The sequence below is a fragment of the Sceloporus occidentalis genome, unplaced genomic scaffold (genome assembly GCF_023333645.1).
Source record: "Sceloporus occidentalis isolate IW3139 unplaced genomic scaffold, rSceOcc1.0.p SCAF_2, whole genome shotgun sequence".
Taxonomy (NCBI): domain Eukaryota; kingdom Metazoa; phylum Chordata; class Lepidosauria; order Squamata; family Phrynosomatidae; genus Sceloporus; species Sceloporus occidentalis.
The window spans coordinates 49910314-49928938 of NW_028316982.1; the positions used below are offsets into that span (position 1 = coordinate 49910314).

General features: G+C 43.0%; 2 protein-coding genes across 5 annotated transcripts in view; one reads left to right on the forward strand and one right to left on the reverse strand.

The window, feature by feature from the left end:
• Positions 1 to 348, reverse strand: part of THAP4 (THAP domain containing 4) — a 30480-nt gene extending 30132 nt beyond the window's left edge. For 2 of the 3 annotated variants that reach the window (XR_016280013.1, XM_089509329.1), the window contains exon 1: positions 208 to 345. Coding sequence is in view for 2 of the 3 variants with exons in the window: in XM_089509329.1 (XP_089365455.1) it covers positions 208 to 290 (83 nt within the window). In the remaining variant the exon portion in view is untranslated. Of the gene's footprint in view, positions 1 to 207 lie in introns of all 3 variants that reach the window. The other variant, XM_089509330.1, reaches the window with a different exon arrangement.
• Positions 349 to 1232: 884 nt separating this feature from the next.
• The window catches only part of ATG4B (autophagy related 4B cysteine peptidase), a 36927-nt gene continuing 19534 nt past the window's right edge, over positions 1233 to 18625 (forward strand). The window contains exons 1-4 of one of the 2 annotated variants that reach the window (XM_089509331.1): positions 1233 to 1507; positions 13935 to 14033; positions 15037 to 15108; positions 18139 to 18237. In XM_089509331.1, coding sequence (XP_089365457.1) covers positions 1498 to 1507; positions 13935 to 14033; positions 15037 to 15108; positions 18139 to 18237 — 280 coding nt within the window. In that variant the 5' untranslated portion in view covers positions 1233 to 1497. Of the gene's footprint in view, positions 1508 to 2305; positions 3491 to 13934; positions 14034 to 15036; positions 15109 to 18138; positions 18238 to 18625 lie in introns of those variants that run through there. The other variant, XM_089509332.1, reaches the window with a different exon arrangement.

An 18625-nucleotide genomic window follows, 5' to 3' on the forward strand; every position in this document is an offset into this window, starting at 1 on the left:
CCCTGCTTCTTAGCCAGGCTCAAAAGGGAGGGCACCGTGGGCTTCCTCCTGGAGAGAAGGCTGAGATATGGAGGGCGTGTCTGAGCGGAGGGTCCCCCTTTTGTTTCCTCCGGAGTGGAGCAAGAGGGCCAGACACGCGTGTCGGGAGGAACGTGAGGAAGGGTGCTCCCGTGTCGCCCGGAGAGGAAGGGGCCGGGGCTGGGTTACCTGTGGAAGGAGACGGCCGCTGGGCCCCGGGAAGCCTTGCCCTGCCGGTTGGAGCAGTTCAGCGCCGCGCAGCAGATCACCATCTCCGGAGAGAGAGCCCTTCCTTCCCTCCGCGCTCCAGCCGTACAACAAGATGGCGGAGCCAGCCCCCCCTCGCTCGCTCCCACAGCTGCCGCTTTCGTTCTTTCTCTGAACGCCTAGCCCCGCCCCCGAAGCATCACTTCCGTACGGAAAGAACGGCCATTCCGTCACGCGACGGTATTACGTCATCCACGACACTCCCTCCCTTTGTTGAATTCCTTATCGGAATAACACAGGTGTCTTTATTCCGGAGCCGGGAATCGAACCCGAGTCTCCAGAGTCATAGTCCAGCGCTCAAACCACTACGCCACGCTGGTGCCAATACGTCACCCTCGTTGTGTCACCCTCATTCTCGCTCTCTTATTGCCGCTTGACTGAGCGTTCTGGCTGCTTCCTGTTGCATTCTGGGGCTTGCAGTTTAGGGAGGGGCGCTTAGAAATTCTCAGTCAGAGAGGTCTTAGGCCTCACTGAACTACAAAGACCAGGATGCAACAGGAGGCAGCCAGAGCAGTAAATGTGGAACAGCAGCACTATAAGAGTGCTGTAGATAGATTACACCATAAGAGTGTGACGTAATCTCTAGAGACAGCTGACCTATATGACTAGACTGACGCACTGAGGCCGCGGGAGCCGGCGTGGCGTACTGGTCGGAGCGGTGGACTATGGTTTTGGGGACCTGGGTTCGATTCCCGGCTCGGCCATGGAAAACCCATTGAGTGACTTTGGCCAAGTCGCCCTCTCTCAGCCTCAGGGGATGACAATGACAAACTCCATCTGAAGAAACTTGCCTACAAACAAACAACCATAAACAACAACATTGAGACCACCATGTTGGGGGGGAAGGGGGGCGACGTACTTTAATGATCCGTACAGCAACATGGCGGCCCCCTGGTCTATGCACCTGTAATACTCTCTGGCATTTGTACGGCTGCGCAGAGCCTTAACGAGCCTGGTTTGAGGGCCGCTGTCTCCGTACAGCAAAATGGCGGCCCCCTGCAAGGGAGAGGAGGAAGCGCCGCGGTGCAGAAGAGCTTGCTGACCTTTCCTACGGCCTATCAGCGTCTCCGAGGAGGGGGTCGAACGCCTCGTGATTGGTGGAGAACTGGGCTGTGGGGAGCAGTGGGTTAGAGTGCGCCGTGGGAGTCCGTGGCTGAGAGGGACCGAGAGGGAAGAGCCGTGGCTGCCCCTGAAGTCGGAGTCAGGGGCAGGATGGACGCGGGTGAGGCGGGGGATTGATCGGTTGGGGGGCAGAGGCCAAGGGGGCTTGAGGCTGAGGCTTAGTTAGGGAGGAAAAAAGAAGAGACGCTTCCTATATGACTCTGGAGACCTGGGTTCGAAGCAGGAACAGGTCACACTCTCTCAGCCTCAAGGGATGCCTCTGAAGAAACTTGCCAATGCCTGAGTACAACTGGAAGGCACACAGCAACATAGAACCAAGGGCTGAATTAAGAGAGCCAGCTTGGTGTGGTGGTTTCTGGGTTGGTACTAGGACCTGAGTTCAAATCCCCATGACCTTTAGGCAAGTCACACTCTCTCAGCTTCTGAACAAATTTTACCAAGGAAAGTCCATGAGTGACTTTAAGGCTGCATCCACACTGGAGAAATAACCTGGTTTGCCACTGGTTTAACTCTTTTCTGGCCTAAGGCTATGGAATTCTGGGAGTTGGTTGTGGGGCCCAGAGCGGAGCAGAGCTCCGCTCTGGGCCCCACAACAAACTCCAACCCCCAGAATTCCATAGCAAAGATCCAGAAAAGAGTTAAAGCACAAAAATAATGGTTGCAGAGGAAAGACATCAGTTCAACCTAGTAGTAAAATTTGTCCAGAGGGGGGTTTGCCATGGCCGTCCTGTGAGGCTGAGAGAGTGTGACTTGCCCAAAAGTCACCCGAGTGGGTTTCCGTGGGATTCAAACCAGGGTCCTAGTCCCAAAGCTGAAACCACCGCGCCACACTGGCTCTCTTAACTCAGCCCTTGTTGTATGTCGCTGTGTGCCTTTGAGACATTCCCGACTTATGCCTTGGCAACTTTCTTCAGAGAAGGCTGGGCAACAGCCACAAATTCTGGGAACGGAAGCCCAAAATGTCTGGAGGACCAAGGTTTTGGGACCACTGACCCAGACAATGAGGAAATGAAATACACCCATCCCTCCGTATTCGCAGCTTCGATATTTGCAAGTTTGATCATTTACAGATTTGATTTATATATTCTCTCTAGGAATCTTTATGTCCTCCAGTGCAGCTCTATGGTCCACTTTAACTAAAAGTTGCACTGAAAGACCTAGAGATTCCTAGAGAGCATACTCTGCTAGGCCTTTGTAGCTCCTCCAGCACAACTCTATGGTCAGTGTCTGTCAGACGTTGACCACAGAGTTGCCCTGGAGGACTTAGAGATTCCTAGAGAGGTGTCCTCTCGGGTAAAAACATGGTGTTTTTCCATATTCACGGGGGTCTTGTGCCCTAACCCTAGCGAATATGGGGGGACAAGTATAGTTAAAGAGTTCTTGTATCTTTGATCTAACATTGATCAGAATGGAGACTGCAGTCAAGAAATCGGAGAAGCCTAGGACTGGGAAGGGCAGAAGGGAAAGAACCAGGCAAGATCCTAAAGAGTAAAGATACACAACTGACTACTAAGGTTAGAATCATGCCAGACAATAGTATTCTCCATCGCCACTTACGGATGTGAGAGCTGGATGGGGAAGAAAGCGCATAAGAAGGATAGCAACTCATTTGAGATGTGGTGCTGAAGAAGAGTGCTGAGGATAATGCAGACGGCCGAAAAGATGAGCAAATGGGTCCTTGAACAGATCAAGCCTGAAATCTCCCTGGAAGCCAAGATGAACAAACTGAGCCAAATTTGGCAACATCATGAGAAGGCATGACTCATAAGAAAAGGCAATAATGCTAGGAAAGGTAAAGGGGAGTAGAGAGAGAGGAAGACCACACAACAGATGGATTGTCTCCATTAGGGAGGTCAGGGGTATGAACTTGGAGGAACCAAGCAGAGCACCGGAGGACAGGGGACTCTCATTCACAGGTTCACCGTGAGTCAGGCTTCACTGGAGGGCAGTTAATAACAACAACAGGTCAAGTTTATAAAGATTTTAAGAACTACCAGTGGACACTCTTGAGGATTTCTTTTTTTCAGGCCTTGTAAGCTAAAACTGACCCCAAAAACCTGAGCTGACTTATCCATGGGTCAATGTAAGTACTGTAGATAGCACAAACAGCTATGTCTGCTAGAATGTTGTATGTTCTCTGACATTGTTTTGCTTTCCTTCAGCCTTTAGATCAGTGGTCCCCCAAACTGTGCCCTTTAAGAGATTTTGGAGCTGAAGTCCAAAATCTCTTAAAGGGCACAGTTTAGGGGCCACTGCTTTAGATCCTTTGTTATATGCTCCTAAGTTTTACCCTCGACTTATCCATGGGTCATATCAAAATCCATAATTTCGGCCCCCAAACCTGCCCTTGACTTATACACGTGGTCGACTTATAGTCGAGTATATATGGTAATGTTCAGGTGGGTTTCCCTACATTTATATATGAGATGTTCTTGTCTTGACAATCGGTTTTTATATCTTCTCAAAAGTGTCATAAGTCAACATGGGGAAAAAATCTTTATAAGAATGGTCAAGAAGAAGATGAGGAATGGCATCATACCTTTGTTTGCCATCTGATTTCTGATTTTGCTCAGTGGGTGAAAAACTATTTGTTAATCTGAGGTTGCTGACTTTTCTAAACGAGACAACAAAGATTCAAAATACGTAATTATAGGATTGTGCTGCTTAGTGGTAAATCTGTACTAAGTCAAACGATTACCCAAAACCCAAGATGCACTACAGATAACTAACTACGGCAATAGCTTGTTTATGTTTGACAGATTTGAAGCAGTTTTCTCTTGTCTTTAATAACATGTGATGAACTGTCTGAAATAATTCTGGCACAAAACATATAGTTGTTAAATAATTGCTGGAGAAAAGCATGTGCCCCTTACTTCAGAATACCTTACCTTCATGATATCCTCATTTTTGGGAATTTTCCTGTTCCTCCATTTTTCATCAAGAATTTTACCTGAAATACCTCAGAGCTAGTTTGATGTGATATTTAGAGACTAGGGATCGAAACACACACGCTAAATGAAGCAGCTTCTGGCTGTTTTGAAGGTATGGTGTTTATATGACACATGTTCAAAAAGTGGCCAGAAGCCACCCTGATGTTGTGAGCTCATCCAAAGGACTGGATTAAAAGGGGGCAGATTTAATCCGGCTCCTACAATGGCGTCTTGGGAATGCAAGTGGCAGCCTTCTTTTGGAGTGGACTGTGTGATCACTGTGGTCTTGGCCCATTTGCTTCGCCCCCAGGTTTTGAATCTCCACTCAGCTGTGGAAACCCATTGGGTAATCTTAGGCAAGTCATATTCTCTCAGCCACAAAGGAAGGCAATGGCAGAACTCCATGTTGGGGGGGGGGGTCACCATGAGTTAGGGCCCGAACCGACAGGCCAAAATAAAGCTGCTTCGGGTCACTTTGGAGGTATGCTGTTTAAATGATGCATGTGTCCTAAGAGGCCAGAAGCTGTTCCAAAGCCACGATCCAGTCCTAAGAACTGGAGCGCAGCTTTGGTGCAGCTTCTGGCCTTTTAAGATGCATGTGTCATTTAAACAGCATACCTCCAAAGTGACCCGAAGCAGCTTTATTTTGGCCTGACCAGGCCCTTAGAAAAAGCATATAACAACAGTTGTCTTGTCCTTTTTTAAAACGTGCTTCTCAATTAGTTAAGATGACCTTGTTGCACCCAAGGAGCTCACTGTTTGGAATTTCAAACTGAAATAGCCACTGCAGCTTGGGCAGTGACCAAAAACACTGTCAAATTCTGATGTGCCTACCATGATTTCTTCATCAGTTGTGGCAGGCCGCTTTTTTGCTTCCAGAACCACTCATTCCCTTTTGAAATTTTGACTTAAAACTGGGCACTGCAACTTAGATTACAACCAAAAACATTCGGTCTGGTTTTGAAGTGTCCATACAATGTCCTGGTGAGTTATAGCTGTGGTAGAAAACATAGGCATTTTCTTTTATTATTATAGAGCTATAACTCTCATTTCTGAGAGTGACATATAATGAAGTCAGTAATCTCACAATTTTGAAAAAGTCCTTCCTATTTACAATACAAAAAATAAAAAAGCAGATGAAGCTCGCAGTTTAGCATATTGAAATACTGTTTAAAAAACAAAGACATAAAATGGTTAATTTGTGCAAACTAAAGTCCAAAACACACTGCAGGAATAATCCAGTTTGAGATTGCTTTAACTGCCCTGGCTCAGGGAATTGTAGTTTATTGTGGCACCAGGGCTCTCTGACAGAGAAGGCTAAATGTCTCACAAAAGTACTGTACCCAGAATTCCCTAGTATTGAGCCAAGTGATCTGAAACTGGATTGTTTCTGCAGTATGTTTTGGACTAAAAGTCAAGATTTCACCAACTTTTGAAAAGTTATTAATGATTTTATGTATATCCTTAGCTTTAGCTCAGCTTTATAAAGTTAAACAAAAAGGCAGTTGTGTTCCCTTCCCATTCTAGCTGGGATAAAGGCTTAAACCCCTCCTGCCTCAAAGCATGGTCTGATCTAGGTAAGCACACTTGCTGCTGTGCTGGCTGTTCTGTTGTTGTTTTTTAGTGCTGTTGTAAAACAAACTAAATGCATGGATAACATCATTTCTAGTGTAATACTAAATCAGTTTTTGATGTCCAATGTTTTGTCTATTGGAGTATCTGTAGAAGTTTGCTTCATGGACGTTTTGCTCTCTCTGGCTTTCAGTTGGCTGCTCACATTTAGAAGTCATGTTGAAGGGTCATTTAACAATATTTTATTTGTTTTAGGTTCTTCTGATTTCAGCCTAATCATATTTTATAATATGGATTATATCTTCCGTACATTGTCATAAGATGCAGTTGTCTTGAGACTAGCACTATGATGAACACTATTTAACACTGGTTGCTAAGAATGAGTTGCTTGATGTCGTTAAAGTAGTGAAATGATGGGTCAGTATTGGGGTTGTTTGGTTCACTGGTTCTGGCATTGCAGAAACACTAATGGTATGTTTTGCTCTGATGTTTGGCTGTATTCATCAAGGTATGATTAAAATTGTTATGTTACTAAGAGACTTTATCCTCTCCATCCTAGGTGTGGAAGTTAAAAAAGCAGGTGGAACAAGAGCATCGAAATTTGTTTTTATCGATTAGCTGATGGTTCACAGTGTCTTAATGTTGTACCATTTCTAACAGTGTGATGGCAATTCTTTCTAATAATGTGGAAGCATGCTTTCTTTGACATGCATTATATCTTTGACATGCATTATGTAGCAACAGAAATGCTGTCTCGGTAAGGATATTCCATGTGAGCATCTCCTACTTCACCCAATTCAAATAGTGTGCATGTGTGAATTTTTACTGCTGTATGCCATCAGCACACATGTGTAGTTGCATCATATTGACTGATTTCTCAGTTCTTTTTTCCTTTTCATAGTAATTTCATATGAGTTCTTCATGTTGTACTTTATCCTTGATGAACTAAGGTTGGTAGATGTTCCATATTCCAGACATCCACAGAGTAAACAAAATAGTTTGTCACCCTGTAACACTGATGTTCACACGTCTTAATGACAGTGGGAAAGAAAACTGGATGCTTCATAATATCTTTTCAAACCAATCGTCTGCACAGTCTACAGTGGGTCCTTTGTACACGCTGAGGATCCGTTCTGGACCCCCCATGTATGGAAAAACCATGGGATCTCCAGTCCCATTGCTTTTAATGGCAGTGCCCATGCATCATTTTGTCTCCTTGGGTTTGCCGTCTGCGTGAGGTCAAGTCTGCATATGGGAAGCCCATGTATGGGGTGGGCAGACTGTATCTATAATTCCTGAGGTCATTTGAGCACTTAGTATCTTCTTGATGACACTGTCTGAGTGGCTGATGGATTTTATCATAGAATAGTTGTCACATAGCTTCTATTGGGCATGACCATAGACTGGGAATAAAATAAGGCACTGTATTTTCTATACCTTGCCTTAGTTATTAATCAAAATGAAAACTATAGTCAAGAAATCAGAAGAAGACTAAGACTTGAAAGGTGAGCTATGAAAAAATTAAACAAGATCCTCAAATGTAAAGATACATCAGTCAGGATCATCCATGTCATATTATTTCTGATTTCTTTATATGGATATGAAAACTTGACAGTGAAGAAAGCTGACGGGGGAAAATGGTGTTTCTGGAATGTGCTGGAAGAGCATTGTACTGATATCATGGATCCTCAAAAGACTGTAGGTCCAAGCACAACACAAGCATGAACTCTTAGTAGAAGCCACAATGACTAAACAAAGGTTATTGTAGTTTGGACACTTCATGAGATGACAGGAGTCATTGGAAAAGATGTTTAATGTGGAGTAAAGTTGAAGGCAGTAGGGAAAGATGACGATCACATTATAGGTGGGTTGATTGGATGAAGGAAGCTATGGTCCTGAATCTGTAAGACTTGAGAGGGCTGTTAATGACACATGGCCTTTTTGATGTCTCATAGTGTTGCTGTAAGTTGAACTTGATCTCACATAACAGCAGCAGCAGTAGCAACAACACAATATATATAAGGCTAACTTGTCTGTGAGAAGCATATTTGGGTGGCTTATGATTTTAGATCAACATATTCAAGATTAGGTTGCCATGTCAGTTCATATTACTTTATGGTTGTTTCCTGTGATACCCTCTTTAGGAGGGAAAGAAATGACAGAACATCTGGCTGACCTGTGCTTCTTTTTATATTTGTTAAGTACACAGCAAGCTGGTAGCTAAGTGATGCTCTTGGTACTTGTAATAAGAAGAGGTTGGTGGTTCTTAGCTGTGCTGCTTAGCAGCATTGTACACCTTACTGTCCCTGAGCAGCTTTGTTTACACAGGTAGTTTCCTTAGGATAGCTATCCTAACTTGATGGCTTAATTAACAAGCTAATTGGTTAGTTGGTCCAGGACCTAGAGCACATAATGCTTGTCTTCCTTCTCCGCTTAGCAGAACAGTGAATAATTGAAGCTGGCTCATCATTTGGAATACATGAGAAAAGGTGGAAGGACATATAGAACAAAACACGTAAAAATAATTAGAATGTTGAGATAATTGGCAGAAATACATGAAATAAATTGAAACATCTTCAGAAATCAGAATGACTGAGCAGTTCATTTCATCCTTCACAAACCAGCTATGGTAACTTTCAGGTAGCAGTAATATTAGCATGCTGCTTAGAGGTTTATTGCTCTTTCTCAAAATGTAATTACCATATATACTCACCTATAAGTCGAAAAATTTAAGCCCAAAAATGGGCTCCAAAATCCTAGGTAGATATATGTATGGGTCAATACAGTAATACTTCTCCGTGAGCCTTGGGAAAGCTGTGGAGAAGGGACGGAGGAGACAGAGGAGACAAATTGGAGGTCTTTTTGTAAGCCATCAGCCTTGGGGAAAGTTGTGGGGACAGGAAGGAAATCAGAGGTTTGTATCCACATTTTGCATGCCCAGACTGTGACCCGAGGGAGAAGGAGGGAGCAAAGTTGTGTTTTTTCTCCCTCTGTTTAGAACCTTTGTTACATGCCCCGGTGTTTGACCCTCGACTTATCCACAGGTCATATCAAGATCCATGATTTTGCCCCCAAACCTGCCCTCTGGCCCTCCAGGTCTTTTGGACTTCAGCTCCCAGAATCCCAGACCATTAGCCAAGATGGCTGAGGCTTCTGGGAACTGAAGTCCAAAAACCTGGAGGGCCAGAATTTGGACATCACTGCACTAGATTGTTTTTAGTGGTACCTCCCATGATCTCTTACCCAATGGCTATGTTGGCTATGGTTGCTGGGATTGTGGATTGCACTTCAGCATCACTGCAGAGATGGCTATTGGTCATCTGCTGAATGTGTCTTAGGCCAATATTCATCTTAAGCAGATTCCATCTGCTCTCCATGTTGATCTTGGTGTTTGGTGATGTGACTGCTGGTGTGTGATTTTTATATAGAAACAATGCACCTATTACATAGTTGTTTGAAATGTGGCATGCACTCAAGGAATTACAGTGGCAGCTAGATGGGTCTCACCCCATTGTGTGTATTTGTAGCTTTCCTGAAAAGGATTCAGCAGTCTTTTCTCAGAAAGTATCACATTAAATGCTAGTCAGAATCTCACAGCCCACAGAGCAGGATGCCCTCTAAGGTTGCAAAGCATGTGAAATTTGAACTGAATGTATGATCTGGAGATCTATTGATTTTAAGCTCCACAAAAGAGATTGAAGAGCAGAGGAGAAAAGGCTGTTATGTTGAAGTGTACGTTTACACCCCAGCCTAGCTTATTCTTCTTAACTAGTTTACACTTATAACAAGTGGGTACATACTCCACTTGGTTGTCTCTACAAAAAACAAACAAACAAACAAACAAACAAAAAACTAAAGGGGCCTAGAATTTCTTCTGCAATGCATTTGTACTAGTAACAGGTCTGGCTGGTTTAAACCAGGTTGGTTTAAACCAAATGACTTTAGTGAAAAACTACCACCATCCCTAGTTAACATTTGGATATTTTTATTATTTTCCAACCCTACTGGAACAACAATGACAGCTTTAATTAAAACATTTGAACTTTAACAGTTTATTTGTAGTTGTTCATTGTTAGACTAGTATCCAGTGTCGGTTGCTTTTTTAAAATTACTTTTATAGTGCAAAAAATGCTATTCAGAAACACATTCTTCAATAAACATGTTCTACCAAAACAACTTGCTGTAAAAGAGCACTTTTGAAAGAACAATTATTATTTGAGCCAGTGGCCATAACATCTGAACTGCATATTACTACATATTTTTTAAAAATTTAATCCTAAATTGGTGTAGTCCTATACTCTTATATATAGCCTACCAATTTGTCAATATAATGCCCAAAGTTTTATTGAAATATGTTAATGATATCAAAGCCTAATAACTTCATGTTGTTAATGTTAGATGGCATTAAAACATGGCTGATCAAACTTTCTAATAAATAAAATAATGATATACAGTATTGATATAATCAGGATGCAATTTTTAAAATTACAACATTAATGGGGAAAAAACCTTGTTTAAACAACCCCACAGGTTTTTTTGGTTTTAAAAAACCCCACATAGTGGTTGTTTCCCCCCCTCAACCCTGAGTAGTAGGGGATGCTTGGCAATAGTTTTTTAAACAGAGTTGTATTACATTGGGAAGGAAGTAAAATGTAATGCGAAAATAACTGTGGGGGTGCTGATTTTTCCCAATCAATGACATATATGGTGGCTTCCTAGCCTGTGTGTCAAGATGCAAAGTTACATTCCATACAGTTAACTTTCTCATTAAGTTTTGCACTGCTTTTCCTGATTTGCCATGACCAGTGATATTTAGACAGAGGGTGGATCCCAAACAAGAATTATTTGTCTCATGGCTTAATGTCTAGTGACAGTATAATTAAGGTAGGAGAACAGGAGAGAGCACAGTGAAATTTGCTAGTAACTGCTGTTGATTGCTCCCCTGCAGGAGGTCCTAAAGCAACTGGACCAGTCATTCTGGTAAGGAAAGTGATTAAGGAGGTTTGGGTTGCATTTACACTGCAGAATTAAGGCACCACTTTAACTGCCATGGCTCAATGTTGTGAAATTCTGTGATTTGTAATTTTGTGAGATAGTTAGCCTTTTCTGTCAGAGAGCTTTGATGCCACAACAAACTACAGATCCCAAGATTCCATAGCATGGAGCCATGACAATTAAAGCTGTGTCAAACTATATTGATTTTGCTGTGTGGCTGCAGCCTTCTTCTCGAGAACTGTAAAAACATAGGATCATTGGCACAGCAACTTAGATAGGAATAGCAAAAGTTACTGCTACTTTATTCTTTATGTCCATGTTCATGGTTGTTCCAAAGTGGAAGCATTTATGATCCCCTTGTAAAAAGAGCATGTGAAATTTGAGAAGTGCTGCAAAGGCTGGGATTAATTTAAATTCCATGTGAATGGCTCTGCTGTTGCACTTCAGAACTTTCCAAATACCTGGACCCAGCCTCTGTGTGCACCTTGAGAGACAAATCTGTTTTCATTTGCAGATAAGGAAGTTTTCCTTTCTGCCTGAATCTCAAAAAGGACAGGAGGAGAGAGAGATTTGGAAGAGATGCATACTACTCCTATTTTCTAATTTAGGAAAAGTTGTCATCTTTAGCCTTTTTGTCTGATTTCATGTGCTGTTAACCTGAGTCTATAATGTGAAACCCAGTTTCATTTTTACAGTAGATGCTTCTTCCCTTGTTCCATCTGACTCTTTAAATTTCTCCACCCACCCCATCACTTCCAGTATGTTTTATCTTACTATTCTTTAAACAAACAAACAAAAACAAACATGCAAAGTGCAGGGGTGGCCTTGGGGGTCATTCCCACTATCTTTTAAACCAGATCGTGATTCATTATGAACCGGTTTAAAAGAGCATGGTTCCCATTTAATTCGAATTGCTGAAGCGATTCAGAAAGGGAGGCCATGCTTTTGACCCATAACCCACGTCAAAAAGACGCTGATTTTTTCCCAGTTCTTTTTGGTTGAATCAATTTATTTTGAAATAACTCGATTCATCTCAATGTGAACCGTGTGGATTTGGATCTGCTTCCTGTGATGGGGGGTAGCTGCAATGGCCCCATCCTTCTCCCATCATCAGTCTCCCTTGCCTCTCCGTCCCCAGTTTCTCTGTCCCCATCCTTCTCCCGTCCCTTGCCCCCCCCCCCCCCCATTCTGTTATTACCTTTGGATCGGTAAGGGAGCAGAGTTGAGCCGCAAGAAGAATGAGCAGCCACCAGGCAGGTGGGTAGGAAGGCCCGGTACACTGTCCGTGCCGCCGGGCAGTGAAAAGGCACGCTGGGAAGCTGCGTGAAGGTGGGAACGAGCAGGCCCAAAATGGGGCAGGAAGGCTCCCTGGCAGCACAGACAGCACGCCAGACCTTCCTACTCTCCTGCCCGGTGCCTGCTCGTTTCTCTTGCAGCCCAACTTTGTTGGCCCTGCTCCCTTACCGATCCGAATTGATGAATCGGCGGAAACATAGTCTGAACCAGCTCTGCTGCTGAACTGGTTCATCAGTTCGAATCAGAAATCGTATTATCAAGTAAGTGGAAATGGGGCCTTGGTATGTGGTTGAACACTGGTAGATTCCACTTGAAAGCATACAGTGAAAGATCACAGTCTAGATGCAAACAGAAGGTGGCTTGATTCCAGTGGAGTGTTTTACTTGGCACGCAGTGAACAGAAGATTGAGCTCAATTTAGGGCCATCTGTTTGATGTTGTTTATCACTTTGTTGCTAGCCCTAAGGGTTGCATAGAGCCAGAAGCTCTACTGAGGCATTTTCTTTGTATGCTACTTGCTGGCAGCTTCCCATCACTCTTATACTTTAGTCAGAAGTAGACTGGGCAGCAAGTGTAGGGGCCAGTGAGGTTTGTGGGTCTTTGTGATTTGGTCCTACAGAGTACAGTCAGGCCCTTCATATCTACGGAAAATCGTTCTGTACCCCCTCCTGGGGGATGAGAAAAAATGCAGGACTTCAAGTTGTGTTTTCCCCAATTGAGGATGTGATGTGCTAGTGCGGCTGCGTGCACACGCCTCCATTGCAAACAATGGGATGTGCCATCTGCAGATGCTCGGATCCACAGATGGCAAGCCTGTGGATGTCAAGACCCCACTGTATTGCTAAAAACCTCTGCTCACTGAACAAAATGATGTTTCCTGCAGCAAGTATGTTCATGTTGCTGTCATATGCTTTAAGTAAAAGATGGTGCAATCCTCTAATCCACTTTATAACAGAAGGACCAGAAAATAAAGTGCTGAATGGAATAGTAACAAAATGAAATGATTGTGCCCAATATACAATACATTCATAGAATCATAGAGTTGGAAGAGGCCTCATGAGTCACCAGCTTCAAAGCCCCTGCTCTGTGCAGGATCGCCAGCTAAAGCATCCCCAACAGGTAACTCTCAAAACTCTTTTTGAAGGTGTCCACAGAAGGAGACTCCACCACCTCTCTAGGCAATTGGTTCCATTGCTGAACTGCTCTCACTCTCAAGAATTTCCTTCTAATGTTCAATCAAAATCTACTCTCCTGTTACTTAGAATCATTAGACCTGCTCCTACCTTCTGAGGCAGCAAAGAACATGCCTGCCCCCTCTTCTCTGTGACAGCCCTTGGGGTATTGAAAAAGTGCAATCATGTCATCCCTCAGTCTTCTCTTTAACAAGCTGAATATGCCCAGCACCATCAACCTTTGCTCATATGTTTTCTTTCCCTGACACTCTTATCCTTGTTGCCCTCCTCTGAACCTGCTCCAACTTGTCTATAGTCTTCTTAAAATGTGGAGCTCCGAACTGAATGCAGAGCCAAAATAATGCTCACTGTTTTGCAAAAAATAAAATAAAATAAAAAGCAATTATTTCATTCTAAAATATTTTAAGTGATTGCCATCTGGATATGTGGACGTCACATAATGTGTCCCATCTTAAAAATACTCTGGATTAAATGTCCCTGTGGAAACAGAAAAAATGTTAAAAGGTGTCTGAGTGCCTTTTGTGTCTTGTGTTTTGGAACAGCTACTCTCACGTACGATACACTCAGGTTTGAGTACGAAGACTTCCCAGAGACGAAAGAGCCTGTTTGGATCCTGGGGAGGAAATACAGTGTATTAACAGGTATTGATTTTGCAAATATATTTGGAATATTTTGAATTACTATTAATATTCCATTGTACCATCTTGAAACCTGTTTTTCTCACACTTTCTGTTAGTAGGCTTTAACACAGGATAGGTGTATGTTGTTTTGCTCTCATTCTAATAGCCTTACTGTAATAGCCTTTCCTTTTTTCATGTCCTTAACAACCTCTATTTGCTATACTGAATATTTTTACAAAAAGCAATAATTCTTTTGGAATGAAGGTCAGGGTGTACACTCTTTCTCTGTTTTCCTACATGATTCTGGTTTCTAGAAGCTACAAGAAAGATATCCAAGAGAAGCTGAAATGTTAAAAAGCATTATCTCTCACACACGGTATCATAATTTTGGTTTGTTTGTCTTGTGATTCTTCTAGTCTGATGTCCAGATATTTAATCAGTCTAAAGCTGAAAAGAAACACTTCCACATTTTTGATGCATTGAATTATTATTCAGTGATAGTACCATTGAGGTCTCTTTCATACAGCACAATTACATCTGTTTGGTAGCACTTTAAGTGCTACAGCTACTGCCTAAGGAATCCTGGGATTTGTAGTTTTCAGAGGCACTTGAGCTTCCTCGCAGAGAATGCTAAATACCTCAAGAAAGTACAAATACCAGGATTTCATAAGATGAAGCCATGGCAGTTAAAGTGGTACCAAAGTGCTTTATTAGCTGAAGTTGAACATACCTTTATTTCAGCCAATAGGCCATTAAGCCTTTATTAGCATAATACAGTGATGGTGAACCTTTTAGAGGCCGAGTGCCCAAACTGCAACCCAAGACCCACTTATTTATTGGAAAGTGCCATGTCACTCTGGCTTTCTAGTAACAAACTCTGGCAAACTCTGTGCTGGGGCGACGGCACTGGTGCCCACAGAGAGGGCTCTGAGTGCCACCTCTGGCACGTGGCGCCATAGGTTCGCCATCACTGGCATAATACCATTTTCTAGTAGGATTGTGACTTTTTTTGTCAACCTTTTAGAGAAAGAAGAGATTCTGTTGGACGTGACTTCTCGCCTCTGGTTCACATACAGAAAAAACTTTCCAGCGATTGGTAAGAAGCACTCTTTGTGTCTCTAGTCATACCGTAAAATGAGGCTTGTTTATTTTTTAGTACTTGATCTACCTACAACCTGGTGAAATGAACAGGAATTTTATGTTGGCTGGAGTCACCAGTATTTCATAGGAATAGATTGATAAGACTCTTTTGCCATTTGGAGTATGGAGTAGACATGTTTCTGCCTGTAGCTGTCTAGGTTTTAGAATGTAAGTTTACATTTGCTTCTTTTATGCTTCTGATGTTTTACTACATTTCTAGCATTCCTAGAAAAGACAGAAATACTGCCCTACTTTGAAAATAGGAAACACAAAAACATACAGTAATGTCAGAATACAAAGGCTGGGATTCTCTATCGTCCTACTTACCTCAGATGATGTCATTTCCCCCAAAACCTATATTTTCAGCTTGGCAGCACCCCAACTAAAAGATTTCCAAGGGACTGCAGATTGAAGTGCTGCAGCACTCTCCTGGTTGCAGGGCTTGTTGGGGGCCTGCCACAACTGCTTAATACACCCTGTCTACAGTGCCTGAAAGTCGTTTGGCTGGGGCTCTGCCTTCCTGAAAAGGGAGTCATGTTTGATCATGAATGTTAATTCCTCAGGGGGCCAGAGCAGACGGGCAGGAAAAAGCAGATTGATCCTGCTTTATCCCAAATTGGATTGAAACCCCACTGCCTGCATGGCCTAGTCCCAAGGCTCACTGAATGTGCACAGCCCAGCTGCACAGTGCAGCATTAAGCTGCATTGTTGGGTAATTTTTTTTTGTTGCCTCCCCACCACAGATGCATACTGTCACACAAACACAATGCTGGCAACTTTCCAGTACCTTATACATCTACCCAGATGTGATCCCATTGCATTGCCACCCCTTTGATTGGCCACACAGTCGCATGGGTGATGCTCCGCCTGTACAAGGCATTGGTGCATCAGTGTGCGAGTGATACATTGGCAAAACACAATCATGGAGGTTCCACCTACATAGCCCCTTCACTCCCATGCCCCCCTGTTGGACTGTCTGATGTAATGACATGCATTGGAGTTGTTGCACTTTCATTTCTTTGCTTTGCCACAGCCCCACATTCACATTGGGGTGTTTATATGCAGCCGTGAAGGTGCACATTTTCTGCGCTAAGCTAAACCATCTTGGGTTTGGTTTGCTCCAGTTTTTAGCTCTGGGGTATGGCTTCACTCTGATTTCCACCTTCTTTGTAGGGGTGCGTCATCTAAACACCCTGCCTTCAAAGCGGTTCGATGAAACTGCTTTATTTTGCTCACCTGTCCCACCCCAGTGTTATAAATCCAATTTACATTCCTTTAAACTACTGCACAGGATGACATCCAACGTATACTTTTTGGGAAGGGGGTAGTATTGTGTGCTTTTCAAAGCTTATTATTGCTTCTCTTGTTTTTTGCATATCTACATATGTTCTAAAGAGGACTGCCCAAATACAGGAAATATTACAATTCCTTAGTTAAATATTCTGGCATCTGCCTTCTTCAGATTCCCAAAAAACAATGGAAACCAAATTGGAAGTTATAAAAATGGTGACAACAGAGAATTGTAAAGTGAAATTCCCCTGTATACTTGTTCTAAATGTGCAATTTTTAAAAGTTCAAAAACAAAAGTAAAATTTTATATATGCTTTTCCTAAGTTAAGACTCTGGAATGTTGCATTTTTATATCCAGAAACTGTTGTTATTTTATAGCTCAGGACTGAACCATTTATTGGCAGTAGATATGGTTGTTGTTGTCCGAGCTTAAACATTTGGCAACAGGTTATTCAAGGTTTTTGTTGTGATTCTCAAAATAGTTAAAAAATATGTATAGTTGTTTTCCAACATACATCATAGGGCATCCAAGGTGCCTGTGCTCATTAAGAATTACTTTGTAAAATATATTTATTTATACGAGGGGTGGGAAATATACAGCCCCTCCCTCTTTCCAACTGTCATCTTCTGGCCTTAGATGGAGCGAAAGGACAGGCCCAATGCCATTGGGCCTGAAGAGGAAGAGCCCTCCCCTCCCTCCTTCCAACTGTCATCTTCTGGCCTTAGAGGGAGTGAAAGGACAGGCCCAAAGCCATTGGGCCTGGCTTCAATTATGAAAAAGAGTCCTCCCTCCAGTCCATGTGCCTTGGTCCAGGCCTCAGAGGGAGAGAAGAATGCTGGACCTGATCCCCTCCCCCCTCACCATTCCCTTCTCCTTTTGTGTCGTGTCTTTTTAGATTGTAAGCCTGAGGGCAGGGAACCATCTATTATCCCCTCTGTTGTAAACCACCCGGATTCCCAGTGATTGGGCGGCATATAAATAAATCCTATTATTATTATTATTATTATTATTATTATGTTGCACTGTCACTCCCATAAGCCCTAGCAACACAGTCCATGGCGAGGAATCCTGGATGTTGCAGTTCAACAACATCTTCCGAACCACACTTTGTTCACTCCTGATATATAACTTAGGGGCAAAGCAGACTGGCAGCTTGGAGTAGCTAGAGGCCACTCCAGCACCATTTGTCCTGGGATCACAGTAACCGGACGGTGCAGTCCCAAAGCTGGCCACTGCCATGGTGCTCAATGGGTCACTGGCAAAGAGCAGCTTTTTCCTGCTCCGTTTCTGGCCAGCATTGGCCCGCCTTAAGCAGCCTCAGAGCAGCTTCTGGCCACATTTTGAGTGTACGTTGTCTCCACATCATGCCCTTGATGCATCTGGAAGCCACACTTTTTGGCCTGTCTGTTTCGGGCCTTCATTTCACCCTTCCTTTGATTTTTGCCTCTACTCCACCTAACTGAAGAGTAGATAATAGCACAACACTGAGTATATAAGCTTGGGCATGTTAACATGGGACTAAATCACACTGTATTTAATATATCTTAATCCCAGATAAATTTACATATGATTGCAACCATAACATGGCTTTTTCACCATCCTAGTCTAGGTACACCACAGTGCTCTGTTTGCTTTACACTGTTTTTGACACACTTGCTAATATGTTTGTTTTCTCTGCTTTCTTTATGACTGCAGGAGGAATGGGTCCTACCTCTGACACTGGTTGGGGCTGCATGTTAAGATGTGGCCAGATGATCTTTGCTCAGGCGTTGATCTGCAGACACTTAGGCAGAGGTATGTCAAACATCAATCGTAATGATGGTGAAAGGGCATTGTCATGCCTCCAGAGCATCTTTGATGCTCTTGAGACATATATTTAGTTGACATTATATTAGGTTTTCTACGTATTAGTTTAAGAGGGGAAATACAGATCTATAGCTTTAAGAAAGACAAGGATTGTGGGAAATCCCAGGGTCTTATGCTGTCTCCTTCTAGCTAAGTTTCAGTGTGTAGTAAGATTTCAGCCAAGTCAGACCCAGAGAGAATATTTTCCTTTGAAAAAGATAAGTCCACAAAAGAAGAAAGATAGTCCTCAGAAGAAGAAAGATAGAATCCACCAAGAAGAGAGAGCAAGGTATTTAGGAAGGACTATTGAAAAAAAGAAGATCAGTTTTGTGTTTTT